Source organism: Alosa sapidissima, chromosome 23 (genome assembly GCF_018492685.1).
Source record: "Alosa sapidissima isolate fAloSap1 chromosome 23, fAloSap1.pri, whole genome shotgun sequence".
Taxonomy (NCBI): Eukaryota; Metazoa; Chordata; class Actinopteri; order Clupeiformes; family Clupeidae; genus Alosa; species Alosa sapidissima.
Window position 1 is genome coordinate 26226714 of NC_055979.1, and position 26974 is coordinate 26253687.

At 40.2% G+C, this 26974-nt stretch overlaps 1 protein-coding gene across 2 annotated transcripts in view; it reads left to right on the plus strand.

Annotated features, from left to right (window-relative positions):
- The first annotated feature begins 7356 nt into the window (after nucleotides 1–7356).
- The window catches only part of abcc4 (ATP-binding cassette, sub-family C (CFTR/MRP), member 4), a 54918-nt gene continuing 35300 nt past the window's right edge, over nucleotides 7357–26974 (plus strand). For both annotated transcript variants that reach the window (XR_006026744.1, XM_042080328.1), the window contains exons 1-4: nucleotides 7357–7624; nucleotides 8860–8970; nucleotides 14782–14902; nucleotides 25832–26056. Coding sequence is in view for 1 of the 2 variants with exons in the window: in XM_042080328.1 (XP_041936262.1) it covers nucleotides 7551–7624; nucleotides 8860–8970; nucleotides 14782–14902; nucleotides 25832–26056 (531 nt within the window). In the remaining variant the exon portion in view is untranslated. The remainder of the gene's footprint in view (nucleotides 7625–8859; nucleotides 8971–14781; nucleotides 14903–25831; nucleotides 26057–26974) is intronic.

Here is a 26974-nt window from a genome sequence, read left to right on the forward strand (position 1 = left end):
CCAGGCCCTTTTTAGCCAATCAGAACGTTTTGGGACTTGAGATATTGGTGGAAAACCCTTCTCATCTAAACATTAAAAAATGTGTGTTACTAGGCAGAATACATGTGACCAGGTCCTATGTGTAATCTGTTGCCGGGCAGAGTATGTGTTTGTTTTGGTTCTATGTGTACTTTCACTTTTGGTTCTGCCTCCTTTTCTTGTAAACCCCTCCACTCATATTCTTCCTACAGGCAGTAGGGGCGGGCGAGAGAGTCTTCATTCGCCCTGACTCATTTAACCATATACCGGCTTACGAAGATAAGTAATTAACACAAAAACGTTGCCTGGTCCCTTTAAGATGTGGTCTGTCTGATGGGGATCTTCATCTGAATTGCAATACTGAACAAACAACAACAAAACAAAATCTGTTTTCACTCATAGCACAGTTATTGCATTTTCTTGTTCATATTGAATACATAATTCAAACATTTCAACAATGTTGGTTGGAAAAGTAAGTGAACCCCAATGCCAGTGGCTTCAAGAAAAGCTACTGTGGGTCAGAAGTGATGTGGAAGCGGAATACTGAGCGTCCTGACAGAAGAAGCTCCCCGAGTCAGTTCCTCGATCCGTCTCAGATTCAAATCCTGAGAGAAAGCCTGTTATACTAAAACCTTACAAATGCAAATCATGCCAGGTACCAAATATATATATATATATAAGTATATATATATATATATATTTCCCGTGAGGGAAATTTGGTCACTGCATTTATCCCAATCTGTGAATTAGTGAAACACACTCAGCACACAGTGAGGTGAAGCACACACTAATCCCGGTCCCGGTGCCTGCAACAACAGCGGCGCTCGGGGAGCAGTGAGGGGTTAGGTGCCTTGCTCAAGGGCACTTCAGCCGTGCCTACTGGTCGGGGTTTGAACCGGCAACCCTCCGGTTACAAGTCCGAAGCGCTAACCAGTAGGCTATGGCTGCCCCCAAATTATTGCACAAAACCGGGCACAACCAGATTGGAAAAACACTGACCCTGGCCCAAAACAACAAGGCAGCGCTATCTCACTTGGCTCATGCTATGGCTGAGGCCTCGGAGACGTCTCCGAGCAGCATGGCAGCATGACCTTGCTGTGTACAATGGTATCCATGGAGCCTATTATATACTACACACAGGAGTAACATACTGTAGGAACACATCAGAATACAGACAGAATACCCCAGAATTCCACAACTTCAATCAATTATGAGTTTGGACGTGTGGGTTTGAGCTGCTTTAACATAAAAGACTTCTCAGTTTGCTGTTGATGAGAAGCATCCTCTGATGTGAACCATGGCTGGCAAGAGAGAGATTTCAGAAGACCAGCAACAAAGATTAGTTGATCTGCTATAAAACTGGAAAAGGCTACAAAGTAATGTTACAAATATTAAATATTCATCAGCCTACATCAGCAAATTGTCTATACATTTGATTTTCTAGGCCTATGGATTAGTCTCCTTAGAAGTGGATACCTAACCAAGATGATCAAGCCAAATAAAATCCCTAAATTAAAGATCCCCAAATATCCCTGGAGTAACAGCTAAACACATCAAGGAGGAGTTGTAGGTAAACATGTTAATGGAGTCCACCACATGTGAAACACTGAACAGGCAGGGTGTCCTCTGTGGAGTAAACACCACTCTCCTAAATGGCATCGCATGATTCAGGGCTGATTTACGCTCTCAGGGACTGGGCAGCTTGCCATCATTAAAGGAACACGCCAACGTCTTGAGAAATTTGCTTATTAGATAAGAGGCTACATATCTTTCTTTTCTCTGTGTTTGCAATAACCAGTCTGACACTGTTTGCCTAGCATGATTCACTGGAAATGGGTTTGATCAGTTAACAGATCCTTTTTACCTATAGGCCTAGACTATAGGCTAACTGGTGTAACCCCTGGTGTCGGACTTGGTTACACACACAGAGACAAGTAGGATATGTAGCTCTTTGCTAACTCTGTGGTAGACGGCATACAGTACTGTTGCTACGATGGGGGTGTCGAGATCAGCTGCTGCCATGGCCGTGGCTCACCTAAAACTGACGTTGCCGTGTCAAGAGCATTTTGGCACAAAGTGGACGAGCCACCTGAAACACATCGCTGGTGACTTGTATAGGTGTTGTATAGGTGGGAACACAGTGTCAGAATTGTCTCTAAAGCTCTTTGCTTTTTCCATGCTTTTTCCACTTTGGGTGAGCAATGAACTCTTCCTGTAGCTTTTCAATGAGTTCTTCGATCTTTCAAAGTGTCATCATCTTCTTCCCACTTCTGATGCAATGTGTTAGAACCAGAACCATTATCAACCGGCATCAGCTTCCCCCTTGCAAAACACTGCAAAACACTTTGCACACTACAAAAACAACCAATAAAATGGGTGCCGAAGATTAGAACCTGAACCAGGCATAACGTTTTTGTTTTTTGTTTTTTTATATTCCATCTTCTGGTTGAATTCTAATAAAGACAATGAGAAATCAACATATATGGTCATCATAACATTGCTAAAGCAACAAATCTAATGGGTGCCTAAAACTTTTGCACAGTAGCCTACTACTGTAGGTCTAAGCTGTGCAGTGGCTAAGAATGCTGGCTGTCTTCCAGCTGATGATAAGACAAGTTGAACAATGATTCATAGAAGCAAATCTACACAGAATAGAAAGTTTGGAGTTTCCCAAGTAGAGCCCAGGCCTTAACCAAAAGAGGAATATTCTCAAGAGAGGGTTTTACACCAGATGTCCTGAACTGGAACAGTTCTGTGAGGATGATAAGATTAAAATTCCTCCTAATCCTATATGTAAAGCACATTGAATGACCTCTGTGTATGAAATGCGCTATATAAATAAACTTGACTTGACTTGACAATCAGTTTTTAACCAGAGTTCACTTATTTTTCCATCAGTGCTGGGAATGTTTTTTTATGGGTGTATTCATGAAAGGGTTTTTTGTGTCATTAACTGAAGCATATTGTGTTTGTCTTTTGTGACTCAGATGATTTGATCTGTCCTTCTGGACATGTTGTTTACAATTAATAATTAATTAATTAATTAATTAATTAATTAATTTTTGCCACGTCGGAAATGTGGCAGTACGTCTGTAGTGATGTCCAGACAGAGCACCGAAGACAAACTGGTTTAACCGACCAACCTCTCCTACAACAGTTCTCCATGTATGGAGAACACTATTTTTTACAGTCTGGGAGAACATCAGGACAAAATATTTACATGCAAGAGCTCATTGTACATTATACTGCAACTCAGTGGTAAATTGAGTCTGTTGGAAATCGTTGTAACCACTAAGAGCCTAAATATTTATGTACCGTTTGGTTGTTTACTCTGCGGGAAGAAAAGCCATTTATGTTAACCTGGATGAAAAAAACAAAATTTTCAAGGAGAACATTGCTGAAAAATACTAGTGTAAAAATGCTGTTTTCAATTAATTCAAGAGATACAACTTCAATTTACAAACGAACTTAAAGGAGAATTCCGGTGTGATATTGACCTAAAGTGTATCAAAACATGATACCGAGTGTGAACGTATGTCTCATAGCCCATCTCGGCTTGTCCCCTGCACTCCAAAATCTGGCGCTAGTTAGCCGATGCTACCAACATCTTTTTCAATAGTGGTGCTTCGGCATCGGGCTAGCCATGCAAATAAATCACTGTTTTACACCCATTTACGAGGCTCAATGTATCTCCACACTTCATTGGTAGACTTCCGAGGGCCCTGACATTTAAAACGAGACATTGAGAACTTTGAAAAAGCACTGGTAGTTTACTTACAAGACGATTTATACAGACAGTATCTTCACGAAGTTTAACGTTTGCAGCCATCTTGAATTTAGTCACGATAAGTCGAGCAATGAGTAAGAATGAACAGGTATGATAAGGGATCAGATTCCAAAAATAATTCAGTGGAAATGCATGGATTCCAGTTGCTGCTACTGGAAGAAACTGGAATCCATGCATTTCCACTGAATTATTTTTGGAATTTGATGGCTGCAAACGTTAAACTTCGTGAAGATACTGTCTGTATAAATCGTCTTGTAAGTAAACTACCAGTGCTTTTTCAAAGTTCTCAATGTCTCGTTTTAAATGTCAGGGCCCTCGGAAGTCTACCAATGAAGTGTGGAGATACATTGAGCCTCGTAAATGGGTGTAAAACAGTGATTTATTTGCATGGCTAGCCCGATGCCGAAGCACCACTACTGAAAAAGTTGTTGGTAGCATCGGCTAACTAGCGCCAGATTTTGGAGTGCAGGGGACAAGTCGAGATGGGCTATGAGACATACGTTCACACTCGGTATCATGTTTCAATACACTTTAGGTCAATATCACACCGGAATTCTCCTTTAAGTTAAAACATGAAAACACAGCAGAAAGAAGTTGAGATGCGTGCCTTTTCAACTAAATTCAGAATTTTATTAATTTTTTTATATTTCATGTTTAAAAGTGGCTTAATAAATAGTGGACTGAAATACATGGTTATGACAGTATCACTGTCAGTAGAAGAGGTTTCTCAGATGAGTCATTGTCAGGAGACTTTAATGAGCGCTCCACATAGTCACGGCTGGTAGCCTACCATGCTGTCATGACAACAGTGTCCTTCAGGACATGTTGTTTACATGAAAAAAATGCATTAGGTTTACGAGAAGATCCATCACAAGACACCGTATTTATCAGCAACAAATAGGCCTAAGTGGCAGTTGATCATGCAGTTTTGCAAATACACAGTTTTTTCCAAGGTCAGCTGCATTCATCAAGTGCGAATCAGATTGCTGACTGCAATGCTTGGCTGATTGGAAAATGTTGCTTAATACCTACTTGTTTAGAGGTATTAATCAATACTAAAAGCCTTACACAGATTGAAAGATAACTTAGATTACAGTTTTTTGTAAGTTGTGACTTAAGACTAAAAATGGCATTTTAAGGAAAAGCCCCACAGTTTTTTTTCTGTAACATGAAATGTGGTGAGTATTTTTCTGTTATTTATATAGGCTTTTCTATGCAACTGAAAGCACTTCCACAGAGACACAGGGCATAATCGGTGTGGTGTGGTATCTTGAGCTAAGTGGCTATACACATGACAAAACTAAAAATTGTGATTGCTCATATTTATTATGCCATAATCAGAAGAGAAAGTTGAGTTAAAAAAAATAAATCCTAAACAATCACAAAAAAATAGTTAAACTATATCATTTGATATATCAGAATATACTGCAGAAAAAGATTAAAAGACCACCACTGCACATTATTCTGATGTCATCCTACAGTTGCTGAGTGACATTAAAATGCATTGACGGACATATTCAAAATTAAGAGACCACTGCAAATTTGACCGTCAACTCATTCAAAGGTCACTCAGCAACAGGATGAAATCAGAAAAATGTGCATCTTTTCCAGAGCTGTAAATATCAGATTTATACTGAAGTAATATGATGAAATATATAATATTTACAATTAAAATAAAAATGTGTCATGGGCATGAATAAGTTCTGGCTTTAATGGATGTAAAAAATGAATATAGGCCAGAAGCCGATTGCAGGAGAGCACATAAATTACATCTAGTTTGAGCGTAAATATGTTTGAGTTTAGGAGCTATCAAAATGTAACAGCTTGCACAACTCAATAGTTTCTTGTAACATAAAATAAGATAAGAAATACTTGTCACACACACACACACACACACACACACACACTTACTTTTTTATGTGAATAATGTCAAGACAAACGATTACCCTGGTAGTAAGCAGCTTTTCAATGATTCTCTTATTCCCATTTATCTTGTTTTCTACAGTAATATTAATGATTATCATTTATTAATTATTAAATGATGTATATTTAATGATTATACATACAACAACAGCAGAAAAAACAGACCATGAGTAGGATGCTGACGATCAAACAAACATCGAATAAACAGAGGAGCATGTTCAGTGGCAGACTTCTGTCACTGTCATGCTCAACAGACAGGTTGAGGAGGTCCTTTGTCCACAGGACCATCCAACTTTTCAATGACACACAAAAGGGGAGGGGATAAATGGACTGTTCAGCATGAGCCTGTCTCTCTCAGCCCCTACCATCACTTCACCTGCTGTCCACCTGACTATATTAGCCCTTCTACACAATCTGGACTGTGGTCATAACATCTACACCTTATAACTTATTCCCTGTTACATATTGTTCTTAAAGTATACATATATATTTTTACATTTCTGTGATTTTTATGTAGGCCTATGTGAGATATGTGTGCTGTGTTATGGTTGTAGATGCCATCGGGATGAATAAAGTATCTATTTATCTATCTATCTATCTATCTATCTATCTATAAAGAACACTGTTCTTTATAGATCAGAATATAGAGTACAGAGTCTTTATTGTCCTATAAGAATACACATCACACACATCATTTCATTCCATGCAGGATATACACAGCCTCATACATATCACATATCACATATAACATAACACCCCCCCCCCAGTTCCCTCCCTCCTCAACACCATACAAGCAAAACGGTGGACAGTGCAGACAACATAAAACACAAAAGAATAGGGGGGATGGATGATTGCCACAGGAGTTTGTTTAGTGCAGTGATAGCTGAGGGTACAAAACTTTTGTGTGCTTTTTTCCAGTCCAGAGCTCTGTATCTGCGGCCAGATGGGAGTAGGGTGAAGAACCGGTTCAGGGGATGGTCAGGGCTGCTTATGGTGCGTGCAAGGCGTGTGGTGGCTGTGTCATTTGCATCAGTGAGGCTGGGGGTGGGAAGCTGTATTATCTTGGATGCTAAGTGTGAGATTTTAATGAGTTTGTTCTTGCTGGTGACATTTAGTATGGTGAAGAAACGGGGGAGCAATAGAAGGGGTTGGATGATGCTTAGAGTAGCCTAGCAGGAGATGGGGGGCAACATACAGGGATCTTAGTTTGCGTGTGGCATACAGCCTCTGTTGTGCACGTTTCTGTGTGATGGTTACATGTTCATTGAAGTTAAGCTTATTGTCAATGGTGAGACCAAGATATTATTTGAAAGTCCTGACCTGTGCAACTGGTTGGCCATGGATGGTGATGTGAGTGAGTCCAGGGGGTGATTTTGATGCATGAGTGATCAGTTCTTTTGTCTTGTCAATGTTGAGTTGGAGGTAGTTTATCAGAGCACCACAGTGCCAAAATCACAGGACAGGACAGGACAGAATCAGTGATCTATCTCTATTTAAAGCAAACACAAAAACAAACGCGTTAATTTCCTGTTGTTTTAAGACTAAAGGGTGTCAACCAATTGAATTCACGAGAATTGCGGCAAAGTCCAATCAGAGGAGTAATGGGCGGTGCCAAAGAGCACCTAAAACTCTTTTCCAACTTCATCAGCTGAGGAGAAGTAACTTCCGAACGAACCACTTGCCTGACCAACATGTGCGTGCGGCGAAATTACACAACTGTGCACAACATATCCGCATGAGCTGTGGGAAGTAGCCCACTTACCTGAGGGGAAACGGCGTGGTGGTTTGCATTAGCGAGGATCTTAGGACGTCCACAAACACTATGGAGCCACGAAGTAAAGATCCGAAGAACAATCCATCTGCAAAAGCTAATGTTATATCCAAGATATTTTTCTGGTAAGTTATCTGTCTTGTTTTAGGCTAGCATCATAGCCTAGTCGAAAAACGTAAAAATGAGTCCATTTCTTTGTGCCGTAACAAACATTTTTTGTGTTCTAGGGGTGGCTAATCACTTCCTCGATTTTTGTTTTCTCTAGCGTCTGGCTACACAACTTTAACCATAACGAGAGACTGTCATCATCTGTTAGTCTATGTATTGGCTTATGGTTAACGCGTCTCTGTTGGAAATGAACGTAACTCGCTGTTACACTTTAACCTAAACAATGAACAAGATAGAGATGAATAGGTAACTTGATTAGATGATTTGGGCTGTTGGGTTGGCCATTAGCCTCCTAGCAGCGTTTACTTTCGCACACGATATCCCTCAGTTTCTCACCTTGAGTAAGCTCCTGATTTGTGGCAGTTAGTTAATTGTTTTTCCCCCCTGTAATGTTTTGTGTTTGTGAATAATGGAAGGCTATATTTTAAGTCTGGAGAATATCTCAAGAGGAATTGCAAATGGCTATGGGCCCAGTTCACACTAGTGTACCATTATATCAACATACTGGCTTTAATTGGCTTATGTTTTCAACTGGCCACATCTTTTAAAATCTGGAACAAGTATAGTCAGATTCATATTAAATATTTGTAAATTCTTTATGTATATTTGCATACATGAAAACCGAAATGCTGTTTCTGTCAGTGCTAAAGACATAATAACAATAAATGTCTTTTAAATAAACATAAACCATATGTAACATACACATGCCACGTGTAACATACACAGCCAGATCACATGCAACACAAAAGCAGCTTGCTCTGATGTGGTATTTAAAGTGCAATTGAGCAGTCCACATACAGACATGTTTTACTTATTTAGTTTCAGGTGACAGGCGTACTGTATGGTTCAGTATCAATAATTTTCTGTATGTCAAGCTGTAAGGTTAGTCTGAAATGGGCCTACATGGTTAAAAAAAAAAAAATCTGACATTTTCTTTTTTCATACCATCAAGTACTACATAATGAGAAAATGTTCCGTGCTGTCTTCAAATAGTTTGCATAACTGTGTAATGGTCCTGTGATTACGGGGAACATCCTCTTTATTTTGACCATATTCTTTTCTCATGTTAGCATGGTAAACTATCTTTTAAATTGCAAGACAGAGAAAGAGGAAATACTATTTCAAAACAACTGTGTAATCGAGATCTGTATGCTGTTCACCTTACTTGTGTCTCTCTAATCTTGCTCACCAGGTGGCTGAATCCCATATTTTCTGTCGGCTACAAGAGGAGACTAGAGGAGGGTGACATGTACCGTGTCCTTCCCGAGGATGGGTCAGAGAGACTAGGAGAGGAGCTAGGGAGGTGAGTAGCACCAGCAACCACACACACCGCTAACCATTGTACATGCACTCTAACATAACAGGTTTGTGTGGGGCATTTTTTAAGGGATTATGCATGTCACCTGATTCTTTTGAGTAGTGCTATGTCCTTCTCAGTACCTTGATAGTTCCCTTTTTTGTAAGTTGCTTTGGATAAAAGTGTCAGGTATGTCACTAAATGTAATGTATACAATGGCTTGATTTATGTATATGATAAAAATAAAAAACAGTTGAGACTCAGGAAGTGTCAGCAGAGTTGAATAAATGGGGTTCCCACAGTCATGGAAAACCTAGTAAGGTAGTGGAAAGGTTTTGAAATTTGTCAGTGAAAATGGATGGGAACCCTGAATTACTTGTGTGTAGGAGCGTTCACATAGTCATTTTAAATTAATCCTGATAAGGACTTCTGGGTTAACAGATGAACAGTTGAAATTAGATCAGCGGTAGAAAAATGTTCCATCCTAATCATTTCAAGAGAATTATAATGATGCACTCTGATGATCCTCATCTTCATAGGTTTATATTTGTAGTCCATTTGTTGAGGTATAAATCTGTTGTCTTTTTATGGAAAAGTGCTAAACGTGTTTTGAACCGGAATTTCTATTTTGTAGCAAATCTGCACATTTGTCTAGTGTAGTTTTGAACCCCGAGGTTGTAAAAGCCAGGTAGTGGCATTTTAAATTAGCCACTCAAAAAGGCTCTATTTCAATCATCTCTATTTTTCTTTTTCTTTTAAAACTGATGGCAATATGGTCACATTGTGAAGTTTGAATGAGAAGTTGGCAAGTAAGATAGCATAAAAACAATTGCACTTCAGTAAACCTTTAAACGGTCGCAAGTCGGAAGTGAAATTCCTCAAGCCGATTAGGAATGTTTGAATCTTATCTAATCTAACAAAATAGCTTTTTTATTGTGGGACTGTATTACATGACCAGGTGCCTTTTGTGGTTTGTATGTTCAGGTAGTTTAGAGATATTTAAAAAAAGTTTATATATATATATATTTATATATATTTATAGTCAAGCTTAATAGCAAGGTTCAAGGCGTCTTTATTATGCCCAAGGGGTAATTTATTATGCAGCAGGCTGAGAGCGCATATTCATAAATAGACATGAATACAACATGAGGGCTCACCAAAACAGTGGACATGAATGCAACATAAAAACATAAGTAAACTATATAAAAAAAGTGGGCCCCGGCCGTGGCGCGACTGGCTGGGGCACCTGCACCGTACGCCGGCGACCCGGGTTCGATTCCCGCCCCGTGGTCCTTTCCGGATCCCACCCCAACTCTCTCTCTCCCGCTCACAAAAAAACACTCAAGTGAGAGTGTTTAAAAAGCTGGTGACAGTGGGTATATAAGAGTTCTTGTATCTATTTGTCTTACATTTCTTGGACAACAAACAGAAGCAATGTGAACTCTGAAAACAAGGACTGACTGGGATCGACCAGGCTTTTTTTGTGCTCTGTTCTTATGGAGTGAAGGAATATTAACTATTTTTGAAACCGGGTTCCGAAGTGGGATTTTGTTTTAAACCGCCGGTTAACTTTTGCTGTGTAGACAGCAAAGCCGGCAATTTTAATGACTACATAGCCCCACCCCTCAACTCAGCCACCGCACTTGACCTGACACTCTGCTTGTCAGAACAAACCAAACCATTTGTTTGCCATATTAAAATGTTTTTCTTTTCCGTCATGATTTATGTGCACACGGTATCAGTGTTTTGTGGCTAAGTTAGAAGCATACCGTTAGCTTAAAGGAACCGTATGTAAGAAATGTATTTCAATTCATCATAAAATGGCCCTGATGAGTCACTAGACATTAAGAAATCATGTTCATTTCAAATACTTATATCACTGATAACAGTAGTCCGGCCATGATATTGTCATTTAAAAAGTGAAGTTGCAGCCCTCAACTGATGTTGATGTGTTTTGTCATGTTGTGTTTTGGCCTGACGAGCCACCCTCCACCTATCTAGTAATCAAAAAGTCAGTAGTGTTTTGGCATCCGGGTTGGCAACCTTGAGTCAGGGGAGGGGGAGGGGATACACCGCACTACAGTAATTTGAAAGTGATTGCAGTACCAGTTTTTGCCACTATCTTACATATGGTTCCTTTAACTTAGTTAAACATTAGCTTACTACAACCTATGCCTGTTTTCTCCAGTGTAACATGCTGTATACCAGACTTGCAAAACGTAAAAGCATTTCAAATTCCACATGGCAGACACATACCTTGAAAATTAACTTAGTTTAACAGTTGAATTGAAAACCGAATTGTCTGTAGTCTCCTTATTTCATGCAACTGCAACTGCTTTAGCAATGTTTTGTCTTCTACGCGAATTAAATGTGAAGCCTCTGCTGTGCCGTCATGGCGCCACTGACTGGCCTGGCATATGCACTACAGCCCTTTAAGCCTGTGTGTAGACAGATGTTTTTTGTTTTACCGGTATCGTTAAAGGTGTGAACGCGGTAAGAAAATATACAGCCGTTGGTTTCGTGTAGACGTATCCTTAGCAATCTTGCTACATTCGTTAACTATATGATGGAGACATTTTTTGTTCTTCAGAGTTAAAGACCCATACCAGCAAAGATCACACATCTTTTATAGCATCACATCCTCATAGTATGTCATTACACTAAAGAAATTAATTGCAATTTTGTTTTTTCAACAGCACATAGTACATGTCAACAAATTTCTCACAAAAGAAAAAACATTATTTCTCTTAAATATTTTGCACAGGTTTATTTCTGTATCAGTGTGAGTTTTCATATGTGCTATAAGTCATGTGGAATACATAGTGTATGATTTCCTGCATTAACTGTAGCTCAGTAAAATTGTTGAGCTTCTTATATGTTGCTTTTATGTTTTTGTTCATAATAGGATGGGCTAGATAAAATGTTTGTGTGTGTGTGTCCCTGATGTGTCGAAAATGTAGCTGCCTACTACTGCTACAACAAATAATGTAAATAACCTGTTATTAGTGGTGCTGTTATTAGTGATGGTGAGTGAGCTCTGTTCAAGTCAAGTTTATTTATATAGCACATTTCATACACAGAGGTCATTCAATGTGCTTTACATAAACAAAACCAAACAATAATAACAAATAAAAGCATAGAAGGGCAATATAGTCAAAGAATAGTTAAAAGGTAAAAAGAAAAAGAAAACATAAAACACAAGGTAAAATCATTTAAAAATAAAGTATAATTAGTAAGCAAAAACAGAGGCAAAAGTAGTAAAAAAAGTAATAAAAGACAAAGTAGAATAATTATCAAGGCAGATTCAGAATTTGTAACTCGGCACAGTTAGCAGAAAGCATCTGAGAACAGTTTGGTCTTAAGTCTAGATTTAAAACTGGCTACAGTTGGGGCCTTTTTAATGTCATCCGAAAGTTGGTTCCACAGCTGAGCCGCATAGCAGCTAAAAGCTGCTTCACCATGTTTAGTTCTAACTGTAGGTTTTACTAGTAGGTTTTTCACCTGGGACCTGAGAGGACGAGAAGGTGTGTACTGCTGAAGCATGTCTGACAAGTATTTAGGTCCTGCTCCATTTACTGATTTATAAACAAGCAATAGTGCTTTAAAGTCAATTCTGTGACTTACTGGAAGCCAGTGCAAGGACTTAAGAATTGGAGTAATGTGGTCAGTTCTTTTAGTTTTTGTTAGAGTCCTAGCTGCTGCATTTTGTATCACCTGAAGCTGTTTAATAGTCTTTTTAGGAAGGCCTGTGAACAGTCCATTGCAGTAATCAACCCTGCTGGAGATAAATGCATGAATGAGTTTTTCTAAGTCATGTTTTGACATCAGCCCTCTGAGTTTGGCAATATTTTTGAGGTGGTAAAAAGCTGATTTAGTTATCGCTTTCATGTGGCTGTTGAAATTTAGATCACTGTCAATTAATACACCAAGATTTTTAACAGTATCCTTTGCCTTCAACCCTTTTGTGTCAAGGAGAGTGGCAACCCTAAGTCTTTCCTCATTTTTACCAAATATAATTACTTCAGTTTTTTCTTTGTTCAGCTGAAGAAAATTTTGAGACATCCAGGTGATAGTCGTTTGGTGATAGAGCTAAATAAATTTGTGTGTCATCTGCATAGCTATGATAAGAAATCAAATTATTTTGAATAATTTGTCCAAGTGGGAGCATATAGAGGTTGAATAATAGTGGCCCCAAGATTGACCCCTGGGGAACACCACAGGTCAAGGACGTTGGTGTTGAGGTACAGTTTCCGATGGCAGATCCAACCCAGTGTTCTAGTCTGTGTAGTAAAATATTGTGATCAACAGTGTCAAATGCTGCACTAAGGTCCAGTAGCACTAGGACTGATGTTTTACCTGAATCTGTGTTGAGGCGTATGTCATTGGAAACTTTAATGAGAGCTGTTTCAGTGCTGTGATTTGCCCGAAAACCAGACTGAAAGTAATCAAAATACCCATTTGATGTTAGGAAGGTGGTTAATTGATTAAAGACTACTTTTTTAATAATTTTACCAATAAAAGGTAGATTGGATATGGGCCTGTAATTGTTTAGCATGGAGGCATCCAGGTTATTCTTCTTGAGAAGTGGCTTTACAACAGCTGTTTTCAGTGACTTAGGAAAGGTGCCAGACAGCAGTGATACATTTACAATTTGAAGGACATCCGCCGCTATGAGGTGAAAAACAGTTTTGAAGAAATTGGTAGGCAGAGTGTCTAAGACACATGTGGAAGAGCTGAGATTCTGTACCGTTTTTTCAAGTGTTTCGTAGTCTATCAAGCTGAACTCTGACATCAAGTTTAGTTTCCCTCTGTTTGTTGCTGGAAGTTCAGGTTGTTGAATTTGTAATTGAGCAGATATGTTGAGTCTGATTTTGTCAATTTTACCTTTAAAAAAAGATGAAAACTCATTGCATTTATTAGTTGAGAGAAGTTCAGGCGCTAATTGTGAGGGGGGATTTGTTAACTTATCAACAGTTGAAAATAGAATACGAGTGTTATTTGAACTTCTATTGATAATGTTAGAAAAGAAAGACTGTCTTGCTTTGCATATTTCAGAGTTATATGTGCGGAGCATCTCTTTATGGATTTCATAGTGGATCTGAAGTTTGTATTTACGCCATTTTCTTTCAGTCTTCCTACACTCTCTTTTTAGAAGTTTAACTGCTGGATTTTGCCTCCATGGTGCTTTCTGTTTGTCCTTAACTTTCTTGAATTGTAATGGAGCAATGTCATCCATAATGTTTGCCATTTTTGCATTAAAGTGATCAAATAAGTCTTCCAGTTGAGTCTGACAGTTGACTTGACTTTAGTGGAAGTGCTTGCTCAAAGAGAGCACTTGTCTGATCATTTATGATTCTCCTTTTTACCATCATAGCTGTGTTTTGAGTGTGTGGGGACATAGACACATCAAAGAACACGCAGAAATTATCAGATAAGGCCAGGTCTTTAACAGCTGTAGAGACATCGAGACCCCTTTGTGATAACAAGGTCGAGGGTATGGCCGAGAGAGTGTGTTGGCCCCTGTACATGCTGTGTTAGGGAGAAAGTATCGATTAGTGCAATGAATTCCTTGGCATAATTGTTTTCAGGATTATCCACATGCAAGTTTAGATCCCCTGATATAATAAGACAGTCAAACTCTATGCAAACAACTGATAGCAGTTCACCTAGCTCTCCAGTAGAGGGAATGTGAAATGTTATTCCTGTCAAACATTTTGATTCATCGCTCATTACTGACAATGGCCTACTTAAAGTGATGTTGGGTCAACATGATGAGGCCAAAAGACGTTTTAATTATTAAGATCTCTTTCTCTGTAGCTACTGGGATGCGGAGGTACGGAAAGCTGCCAAGGAGCTGCGAGATCCGAACCTGGCCAAAGCAGTCATCAGATGCTACTGGAAACCTTACGCAGTCTTGGGAATATTTACTTTCATAGAGGTACGCAAACAACCAACAGTCTTGTATAGATTTTGCATAGAATACTTACATTAGCAGTGTTTCCCACATAATTTAATTTTATTTATGGTGGTAGGTTTGCAGAATTAACTTGAATGCAACAGTTTTCAACAAATTAGCGCAGCGTGGTTATGATGCTAACCAGATTTAAGCACAATTTAGTACATCCTGGAAAATCATTGTGTGGTGGTCAATTTTGATATTGTGGTGGGCCGCCACAAATTAGTCAATGTATGGGAAACACTGATTAGAGTCAAGAAAGTATTTATATTTATATAAGTCCTAAAATGTTGAGTCTATTTTATGTCTGTGCAGTGTAGACAGCATTGGTTTTCTTAGATTGTCAAGATGGAAGACATGTAGTTTTACCGCTTACTTTAGATGAGGACACAAAAAGGAGGCATATTGTAGGATTATCAGCATAATTTATTATATGAATTATGGTCAATTAATGGCCCTCTGCCTATTTATAATTAGCTGTAATACCGTTTGCGTCACTGTTTGCAGTATTTTTAGACTGTTACCAAAATACATTGAGATGGTAGTGCACCGGACCAATAGATTTTTATGCTGTATTCGTCCGAGGTCGGCCTTCAGTTTTGACCTTTAAAGCCCCCCTTGGTAGGGTTAGCTATATTTCCCTCTGCTGGAGAAGCTGCGCATTATGCTATTTCAAACTGGAAAAAAGTAACGATAAAGCACATGGATTTGTTTACAAGCTAGCAAAACAGTTAGCATAAGTTCAGCAGAACAATGTGGATAATACAATGTAAGAAACAAAAAAATTTAAAAGGTGTTTTTTGTTTCTCACTTCTCTTACCGGGACGGTAGTCCCAAAGTTGCAAGGTTGGTTTTCCGCCTGGGGACGCTAGGGGGAGCGGGGAAAGTCACCATTTTCACTGGAACAGGTCATTTAACCATCCAAATGATTTCTAAAAGGGTTTATTAAGTTGAAATAGTTGCCAAGTTCCCCTTTAAAGTAGCACTAGAATAGATGGATTGCCCTGGGTTTAGAAGTAGGAACTCCAGTTTTGAGTGGCGTTCCATTATGCTTTTTTCTAGCAAGAGTTTGTCTGAAATGCTGTTGGGAAATTTGTAAGCAGAAAATATCCGACTTTCGATTAGTCAGCCATTGTCTTTCAAAATGTGCCAACTGGTCACAACATTTTATTTTTTCTTGGAAGAGAGGAGGTTCAGTGTTTCCCACAGAATGGAATTCTATTTGTGGTGGTAGGTTTGCAGAATTAACTTGAATGCAACAGTTTTTAACAAATTAGCGCAGATTAACTAGATTTAAGTACAATTTAGTGCAACAGGAAAAATCATTGTGTGGTGGCCAATGTTGATATTGTGGTGGGCCGCCACAAATAAGTCAATGTATGGGAAACACTGAGGTTGTTTTGGTTAGTTTGGATATGGTGCTTTTGACAATGGACTTTTCTTATTTTTCTTTATGGTGCAGGGCGGGTGGGGTCTTTCCTAACCTCAGTCCCATCCATTTAATCTTGGATCCAGTAGATTAGATTAGATTTAACTTTATTACTAAGCATTTCACTCCATTTTGTACTTTGTAACAAACTAGAGCAGTACCCGTTCAAACATGCTTTTCCTGTAGAAAACCTGTAGCCCAATTACATGCCCGCAGATAGGTCTGCTTTAAAGATTATAAGAAATTTGCAATGATTGAACTCAAAAACAATCTCTGGTAGCCTATAAGTGCCACTCGTCTGTAGCTGATCAAAATGACTATCAGTCTATCAGCTTTGAGTTACAGTAAGGCTATATGTTTAGCCTATTGAATAACTTATGGTTATGGATTTAGCAGACGCCTTTGTCCAAAGCGAACTTGATATAGTAGATAAACCATTTTGTGGAATGATGCATAATCATATCAAATTTGCCCCTGGTAGTATAAGTGACATCCCACTCTGTCTGCCACTCGTTTTCTGTAGCTGTGAGGCATTCTGAAATGTCCTTAAATTCGTGCGTGCTGCAAAATCGGCAGGCTTAAGCCAGTGTCTGTTGTACAGGGAGCCACCGGCATTAAGGCAGTCCTGGGGGTTATGGTTCGCTCTTCAGCTGAGAGGTTCAAAACTGCTGCGGCCAGCGCTTGTACGCTACAGAAATAGAATCTCTGTAGTGATATGCGGGTCATCCTACTGTATGACCTGCAGGCCCAGCTTGTTCACGGGTAAACTTCCCAGATAATATTGCGGATTGCGGATGGGTAAGGTCGAGTCAAATTAGCAGGAAAGCAGAGTTATGGCAAAGTTATAAATAATCAGAAGTATTTTGCATTTAGAAGTGCCCCACAGAGGACGATTGAATGAAGGTGCTTTGGAAAGAGTCTCTGAAGTTGACTGTATACGAGATGTTAGATTTGTGAGCTGATGTGGTATGACTATCAGATCCACTGTGAAACATAAAGAGGACGGTGTGAGGTTTGAACAGTAAAAAATAATTGGATACCACAGCATGTTTTCATGACATGCCATTCCGTGTGGTCAGTGTGTTGTCCATCATGGCGTCCCCGGTTTCCAGATCTCATCCTGATTTAGCTTCTACGAAAAGAACTAGACCACAGTGTCTGGGAACAGTGTCTGGCCAGTTTATATAATCATTTGACAGTCCTTTGGGAGGTTTGAAGATAGAGCCTATGTTAAGTGAAAATTGTTTTTTATAAACTTCATAAAAATGTGTAACAATATCTGTAAGTAACAGTATCAATAGTGTTTTTTTTGTTGTTGTTTTGTTAAATAGAATGTGTAGGCCTAATGTTTCTTTGTTAAAAATCCAGCAATTCAAATGATGATTTTCTGTACGAATCCCTAATATACAATAACTGACGTATAATGAAATCGCTTAATTTGTTATTGTGTTATTGTCAGGGACTGAAATATTTTCGGTTCGTTCTGAGCAAAAATATATATTTTTTCGTTCCTGTTCCAGTGTTCCAAGGCCTCTCCTCTAATGGTAACCTGTCAGAATGTTACAGAAGAACAGCTAATAACGTTCCTGTAAAAATTACATTGCCTTTACAAATTGATTTATGGCCGACGGCACGATACCATAGGCTTTTTTGCGCAACCACTTTAAAGCTTAAATCAAAGCACATTAGATATCAAGGCTAACTTGATAAAACAAATCTTAAATGTCTGATGGCCTAACTTCAGGCACAGGAAACGTCCTTGCTCTAAGCCCTGGTGCTACCAACTCCACGATAGGCCTATAGATATCTTCCTAGTGTTTCAGTAAGCCGTGGCCTACTGGTTAGCGCTTCGGACTTGTAACCGGAGGGTTGCTGGTTCGAACCCCGACCAGTAGGCACGGCTGAGGTGCCCTTGAGCAAGGCACCTAACCCCTCACTGCTCCCCGAGCGCCGCTGTTGTTGCAGGCAGCTCACTGCACCGGGATTAGTGTGTGCTTCACCTCACTGTGTGTTCACTGTGTGCTGAGTGTGTTTCACTAATTCACGGATTGGGATAAATGCAGAGACCAAATTTCCCTCATGGGATCAAAAGAGTATACTTAAACTTAAGCTACATATTAGGTATATAGGTAAATGTGAAATATGAAAATACTTTTTATCAGCTAGTAGGTCTAGCCTGTAACACAGGGGAGACACTGATCCATAAAATCTGACTAAATTCATCCTATAAGGGGTCTGGGGAACACTGCGTTTGCAGGTCACTTTCCAAGCCTATGGACTTTTGAATAATATTCAAAGAAAGATTCATTGGAAAACTATAAAAACTATAGAATATTGACACAAAGGACCATAGATATATCACTTATTCTATTGTCTTCCTTTAATGGGCTCTTTGTTGATGAACTCTATGGTCTATGAACTCTAAGGTCTCTGGTTTAATATGATACTGCCTTGCTCACAGAGGAATCACTTGCAGTCAGGACATGGTGGTACAGCCCCCTCTGCTAGTTGTAAAATGAATGATTGTAATGGTCAAATTCCACAGTCCACAGCTTTTATTGCCAAGTTAAAGTGATGGTTAGGAGTAATTTCACCCTAGGGTCCTTTAATCTATAACTATACCATATATAATCTGGGTTTGCTTAGATGGCACCCAGTTTGTCAAAAAACATCTAAAAGAGTCATGATTCTACCCAGTCAATGATGTTACATGGTGCAATAACAAACGTCTAAAATAGTCATGATTCTACCTAATCAATGATGTTACATAGTGCAATAACAAATGTCTAAAAGAGTCATGATTCTACCCAATCTATAGCCCCTTTTATACAGAGATCACATAAAATTTGTGGGAAGAGGAGACGTCTTTTTGCCGCATTGTGTGTCTAAAAACAAGGTGAAATTTTGCCGGCCTGCTTTGTCAGTTCACATGATCCGGCATTTTTGGGAGCCAGGAGGCAGGACCAGCTAGCAAAATAAAACCTCACGTGCAACATGGGGGCGTGTAGAGTGAAAAGCGTAGGCCTTATTATGCGTGGGCCTTCAGATGCAGCAGGCTGTGTGATTTTCAAAACCACGGGAGAACTGACTGCACTTTGGTTAGCTGCCACATTTTTAGTACCCTATAAATGCAAGTAAAGTGCATCATACTGCGGTGCTAGGCTAGGATAGGCTATGCTATGCTACCTACTGTAGGCTTTGCATCATAGTGCAGTACTAGGCTATGTGTCTGCTTAAAATGTCGGATTCTTGCGATCAACGTCTTCGAACAATAAAAAGTAATTTGGAAGGGAAGTTAAAACAGACCAGGCCTCTATTTGAGACCGGCCTTTATTTATCCAAAGTCTTTCCAATAACAGGACCATTTCCTGTCCCGTTCATGTGATGCCTTACCTCTTCTTCTGCCCTGAGGGCAAGGAGCACTCGAATTTCCTGGTCTCCGCAGTGTGCCATGTCTTCTTTCTCCTTTGTTGTTGTTGTAGCCCCTTCTGATCAGCTGTTCATGTTTGTGTCATGCTCCCTGTGGTGGGTTACATAGGTTACATCACCTAATCCTAGACACCCCTGCCCACGCCCACGCCCCCACCCCCTTTCCACCGTAACGCTTTCACACTGGTGCTGGAACGAATCGACCCTGCCTGGTGGTACCCTTCGTCCCGCCGTTCCGCTTTGGCGTTCCGTTCCGCGATTCTGGTACATAAATTTGTGGGAATTTCGTCAGTGTAAAAGGGGCAAATGATGTTCTGTAACGTGATGTGATGTGATGTGATGTAATGAAGAAATGTTTCAGTCATGCTTCGGTAGTGTCAGAGACTTCATTCTCCGGGCCCTATCATGACAGTCAAAAGCGCATCGTCACTCGTCAGAAGCTTATTCAAATTTAGTAGGATGTGTCCAGTCCACATTGGGATGGTTTTCGTTCTCAAACCAGGGTGTCCGCGGGGTTGTAAAAGGTATTAAAAGGTAGTAAATGAAATTAGCCAAATTTAAGGCCATTTAAAAGTAATTAAAAGTATTAAAAGGTCATAAATGTCATCTGATGAGGTATTAAAATTTCGAACCACTAACTATGAGGTTTTCCATTTGTGTTAAGTGCAGGCTTATCTCCTAAAATTCGTGTGAATTTATTGATATTATATTAATTATATGTGCGTGCGTTCGCGGTAAAAAACTTTTAGCGCCCCCTCAAACTCACTGGATATACTGCTAGCTTGTTGCCAAAAGTTTGCTACTATTGACCAAGTCATGGGGAAATGTAATTTTTCGGACATCTGGTTAGAAGACTCGAGATTCAAAGACTGGCTTAGGCTAGTTGGCACGTCTGTAAAAAGACAATAAATGTCACCTGGATCTGAGTGAATGTACTGTATGGAGTCTACTAGCCAGCAAACAAGAATGTGCAGACGGGAGCATGCAGGCCCAAAAGTATTTTATCACATGGGGCCCACATTCTCCAGCAGCAACCAATCAATAATTAGTATTTTTGTAAAACGTGACCACCTATATTTGAATGTGATACCTTGACTGGCAAAGTATATGAGACAGCAAGGGTGTGTGTGTGTGTGTGTACTGCATATGGTCATGGGCCTATTTGGAAGAAAGTCCAGTAAACCTTTTCTGATATTCATTTTGTCTTGATTGAGATAATTGTGTCTAGGCCAGTGTTTTTATTGAAGCAAAAAAGGAACAAAGTATCCAGTAATTGTAATAATAGATACTTGATTTGAATTGTAAGCATTGCTACATTTACTCAGAAAGTTAAAGAAGCCCTATGCAGGTCTGGTTATTCCTTCGCTGTTTCTGGGTTTTCGCCTGATTTGGGCTCGCATTTTTCACGACATGGCTCCCCCTGCAGCTTCGGTAGCAAGTGACTGCTACGCGAAACCCCCACTAGGTAGCGAGCTAGCCATCAAGAAACCAAGCTAAATACATACAGGGCTGACAATAAAACGGTCGAGCAAACACATTGTTCAAGAGACTATCAAACCATATTACAAAAACGAAGTTCACCCAAGGGTAGGCTACTTACAATTTCAACAGCAACAAAGCCAAGTCGGAGTCCGTTTTGCAGTCTTCTTAGAAACTACAATCTGACTACATTTTCAAGACTCGATTGGATACTTCCGCTGAGTCACATCCGGATTTGTTCGGGACGGGACCAGAAAGTTGCATATTCGTTTTTTTCTGCGGAGAAGCACTAGGGGGAGAAGAAGCACCCACCAAAGGACCCAAAAAGTGTTGTAGAACCATCAGAACGAGACTCAACCTGCATAATTAAGAAGGTATTAAAAAAGGTATTAAAAGGTATTAAATTCAACTTAAGAATGTCTGTATATACCCTGGAATAGCCTCTGTAATTTGTTCATTAAATTAACATACACAATACACACACCTTAATATTTAGAACGTTATTCATTTTGAGTTCACCTCATCAAAACAGAATGGACAAATTCCTCGTTCGACAAAAAAAAGATAAACCAACTGATGCACAAGCTCCTAAAAAGGCTAAGCTCCGCAAATATGACGAGAGTTTGCAGTTTGGTTTTTCTGTAACTGGCACATTAGAACCACGTCCACAGTGTGTTATTTGTGTGGAGGTGCTAGCTAATGACAGCATGAAACCATGCAAATTAAAGAGACATCTGGAGACCAAGCACTCTGAAATAAAAGACAAACCAGGGTCACAACCCGGTCTAGAAGCCTCGTTTCCTAGCCTGTGACTTGAGATGCCTTTGCTGCTCCGGTCCGGGTTTTCCTTCTGCCTTGGCTTTTGGTTGACTGACAAGGGAGGTGTCCAATCACCTGTGTTTGCTCTGCTACACCTGCTGCCACTCTCCTCGTTAGCCATGGCTTTAAACCATGCCATGTGGAACACTCTTTGCCAGATCGTCACGTCTTTCAGTGTGGATTCTTGCGTTGTCTCATGTTCTTGCTGGATTTACTGTTTTTTGACCAAGGATTGTTTTTGGACTTGGATTTTGCCTGAACCTTTTTGGAAACCTTTGCTTGGACTTTGCTTGCTCTTTGTTACCGACCTCTGCCTGTTCTGACACATGAGTCTTGCCTAGTCCCTTTGCTTAACTGCCTGCGGCCTACCTGTGTACCGATCTCTGCCTGTTTTTTGCCACTCTGGAGATCTGCTTGAGCTCTGCCTGTACTGCTGCCTGTGTTTTGTCTGCCTACCTGTGTACCGAACTCTGCCTGTTTTTTGCCACTCTGGAGATCTGCTTGAGCCCTGCCTGTACTGCTGCCTGTGCTTTTTTTGCCTTTAATCAGCTTCTGAGTCTGCTTTTGGTTCCACAGTCCCTTACCTGGCCTCACCGGCCCTGACAACCAGTGGATTTTTTAAAAAGAAAACGCGATGCCCTCTATCTCCAAAAGGCCACCATTGTCCAACACACCACTGTGTCAAGTCAGTGTCTCGAAGCTTCGTATGTGGTTTCCCAAATAACTGCAAAACTTGGAAAACCACACACCATCGCCGAAACACTGATTTTGCCTGCGGCACAAGACGTGTAAAATCATGCTGGGTGAAAGTGCTGCCTCCAAACTGAGTGCCATCCCATGGTCAAATGATACAGTAGCACGGAGAATTTCCGATCTGGCCAGCGATGTCAAAGAGCAATTAATAACCCATATTAAACTGAGTCCATATTATGCATTGCAATTAGATGAGTCAACAGATATTGCTGGGCAGGCTCAGATGCTCACCTATGTAAGGTTTGTGAGAGGCCAGGGGATTGAAGAGTATGTTCTGTTTTGTCGTCCTCTTCAAACCCGTGCAACTGGGGAAGCAATTTTTCATGTTGACTCATTTGTCTGAGATGTTGGACTGTGCTGGGACAAGTGTGTAGGTATTTGCACCGATGGGGCACGATCAATACCGGGCGTGAGAGTGGCCTAGCTGCGCGTGTCAAGCAGGTAGCTCCACTTGCCAGATGGACTCACTGTATGATCCATCGTGAGGCTCTTGCTGCAAAAAAAATGCCAAAGCCCTTTGAGTCTGTCCTCCATCAAGCAGTTCAGATCATAAATTTCATTAAGTCCCGTCCATTGAACTCACGATTGTTCGGTGTCTTCTGTCAAGAGATGGGCTCGGGGCATGACCAACTCCTTTTGCACACAGAGGTGCGCTGGCTTTCCAGAGGGAGAGTGTTACAGCGCTTGTATGAGCTGCACGAAGAGGTCAAATTGTTTTTAACTGAAATGAAATCAGAACTGGCGAAGCACCTTGAAGACAATCTGTGGTTAGCTTCTCTGTCGTATTTGGTCGATATATTTGAGCGACTGAATAGCTTGAACCTGTCCTTGTAAGGCCGAGATTCGAATGTCTTGCTCCTTGCAGACAGAGTGGATGCGTTCGTTCAAAAACGCCCTCTGGCATGACCGCATCCAAGTTCAGCTGACCCACTTAGGGGGGGCCCAGCTTGAAAAAGTTTGAGAACCCCTGATCTACAGGACATAATATTATTAAAACGTTCAGAGAAATCTTTGCAAACAGGGGAAATAGCTGAAAAACAAATTGGATGGCCGTGGTCTTTTGGACCTCAGATGGCACTGCATCAAGACCTGTTTCCAGACCAGTCATTGTATGGGCTCAGGAAAACCTCTGATAACCATTGTCTATGTGCCCAGTTTGATACTAAATTCAAAAACTGCAGCCAAAATTGTAACAGCTAAAATTGTATTGAGACATGATACAGAAAATACCACCCTCGGACCCTGGGCCTGAGCTTGTTTAAAATGGACTGCGGTAACATGGAAAAAGGTCCTGTGGTAAGACCAATCAAAGTTTGTCATTCTTTTTGGAAATCATGGACTCATCTGGGCTAAAGAGGAGAGGGCCTATCCATGTATCCAACCTATCCAACTTGTTTTAGTGCTCAGTTCGAAACCCAACATCTATGACTGTGTGGAGGAGCATTAATGCCTACAGCATTGGCATTTTGCACATTTGGCAAAGCACAATCAATTCTGAATGATGTATACAGGTTTTGAGCAACATACACTACCATCCAGGCAATGTCTTTTCCAGGGACTACCTTGTATATTTCAGGAAAACAATGCCAAAATGAATTCTGCACATATATTTAAATAGTATTTCTCCATAGAGGAAGAGTCCAGGTGCTAAGATGGCCTGTCTGCAGTCCAGATTTGTCAAATTAGGTGCATAATGGAATGGAAAGCATGACTAAGAATACCCCATACTGTTTAGCAACTGAAATCCTATATCGGGGAGTAATGGGACAACATTTCATTAAGTATAAGTAAGTATACTCTTTTGATCCCGTGAGGGAAATGTGGTCTGCATTTATCCCAATCCGTGAATTAGTGAAACACACACAGCACACAGTCTACACACAGTGAGGGGAAGCACACACTAATCCCGGCGCAGTGAGCTGCCTGCATCAACAGCGGCGCTCGTGGAGCAGTGATTGGTTAGGTGCCTTGCTCAAGGGCACTTCAGTCGTGCCTACTGGTCGGGGTTCGAACCGGCAACCCTCCGGTTACAGGTCCGAAGTGCTAACCAGTAGGCCACGCTGCCCACAATTATCAAAACTGTAGCAAAAGGTCTCCTCAGTTCCTAAACATTTACAGAATTGTGTTAAATGAAGAGGTGAATCAGCACAGTGGTAAACATGCTCCCGTCCCAACTTTTTTTGAAACATGTTGCTGGCATCAAATTCAAAATTAACATATACTTTCCATGAAATAGTCCAAATTTTCATTTTAAACATTTGATATGTTGTCTGTCATTTTTGCTGCTAAATATGGGTTTACAAGACTTTTATATTATGACATTCTGTTTTTATTTGCATTTTACACAACGTCTCAACTTTTTCTGTTTTGGGGTTGTATTTTATGGTCAAAAAGGCATATACGTGGCGGCAGTGTTTAAAATAATATAATTCACTTCATGGTATATCCATCTTTCATAATTTTTTAGTCTACTGCATCACTTCGTAGTAGTTGTAGTAGAGTGTCTCGTAAAGGATGTGAATTTTGTTGTATAGTAATATACAGTAAATGTGAGGAGAAGGGGGAACTTGGCACACTCTGCATAGAAAGGTCATTACTCCAGTCCTTGCTCACTGTGATGGGCACTTTTCTGGTCATTTTGGTCATTTAATTGTTGATATGAATTCAGTGGCTAAAACACTTGTGCTTAACATAGCCAGGACTTTTGGAAATTCATCTCCAGTGAGCTTAGCAGTTTATTATGGTTCAACATGTTTATTTTTTCATAAGTACTTGTCCAAGTAATATTGTTTTGTGTTTTTGTTTTTTTAAAAGTATAATTTTTTTTAGTTTTTTTTTTTTTATTTATTGCGAGTGGTAGAGAGAGATGTAGTGGGATTGGAAAATGACCCGGGTTGGACTCCAACCTGACTTCCCGGGGGCACTTGGGCCAAAGCACCCTCCTGGTCCAGGTAATATTGTAACAGTAGGCCCTGTGTGTTCTTTAATTCACCTCTCACCAGGAAGCCATTAAGGTCATCCAGCCAGTGTTTCTGGGAAAACTCATCGAGTACTTTGAGCGCGTGGGACCACCGGACTCAGCCGCGCTGTATGAGGCTTATGGGTATGCGGCAGGCATGTCCTTGGCTACTTTTGGCCTAACTGTTCTACACCATCTCTACTTTTACCACGTCCAGAGAGCAGGCATGAAGATACGAGTTGCTATGTGTCATCTTATTTATAAAAAGGTAAGTACATAACGTTCACCACCTAATTGCTTTACTAATAACGAAGTACAGCAGCACTTATAGGCTAGTGTCCAGTAAATGTGAGCACTTATAGGCTAGTGTCCAGTAAATGTGTGCACTTATAGGCTAGTGTCCAGTAAATGTGAACACGTATAGGCTAGTGTCCAGTAAATGTGTGCACTTTTATTTCTTAATGCCTAATGCCGGATGGTCTAATGCTTAATTGTACCTTTTGTCTTTTATGTTTTTCAATTATTATGTTTAATACTTTTTAAACTATTTTTAACTATTGCACTTTTATGCTTTTATTTACCGGTACTATTCTAAATAATCTTGCCTTGCCTAATGTGTAATTTCCCCTATGTATGAAATATGCTATATAAATAATCTTGCCTTGCCTAATGTGTAGGGTTGGGCACCGAAACATGGTTCTAATATGGCACCGGTGCCGACACAAACAGTAGTAACTGCATCGAATAACAACGTGGATTTCGGTGCCTCATTTCGGTGCTTAAATAGCGTTTTATTTATTTATTTATTTTATACGAGGCATCACTGCATGTCATGCGCCATCTCTAATGTCTTGCTCTGATAGCAACACATCCAGATACAGTTAGCTAACATAAGTGGATGTATAAACCAGAGGGGTGCACCACATAGGCGAGTGGACAGTGTTTGACAGCTTGCGTGAGCCCAAGTAGCTTACTTTAAAGCGATATCGCGAGCTCCTGTCAAAATCTAGCAGTGGGCCTAACTACACACAAGCAAAAGGCTATGAAACAACATCAACAGTAGGCTAACAGCAGCCTAATACCTTACACAATGTCCTTGCTAATGCGCTAACTGGCATTTATTTGAAATGTTATCAGCAAAGTTGTAAGGTGAAAACAACTTTATTTCACGGTGTGTCGAAACAAC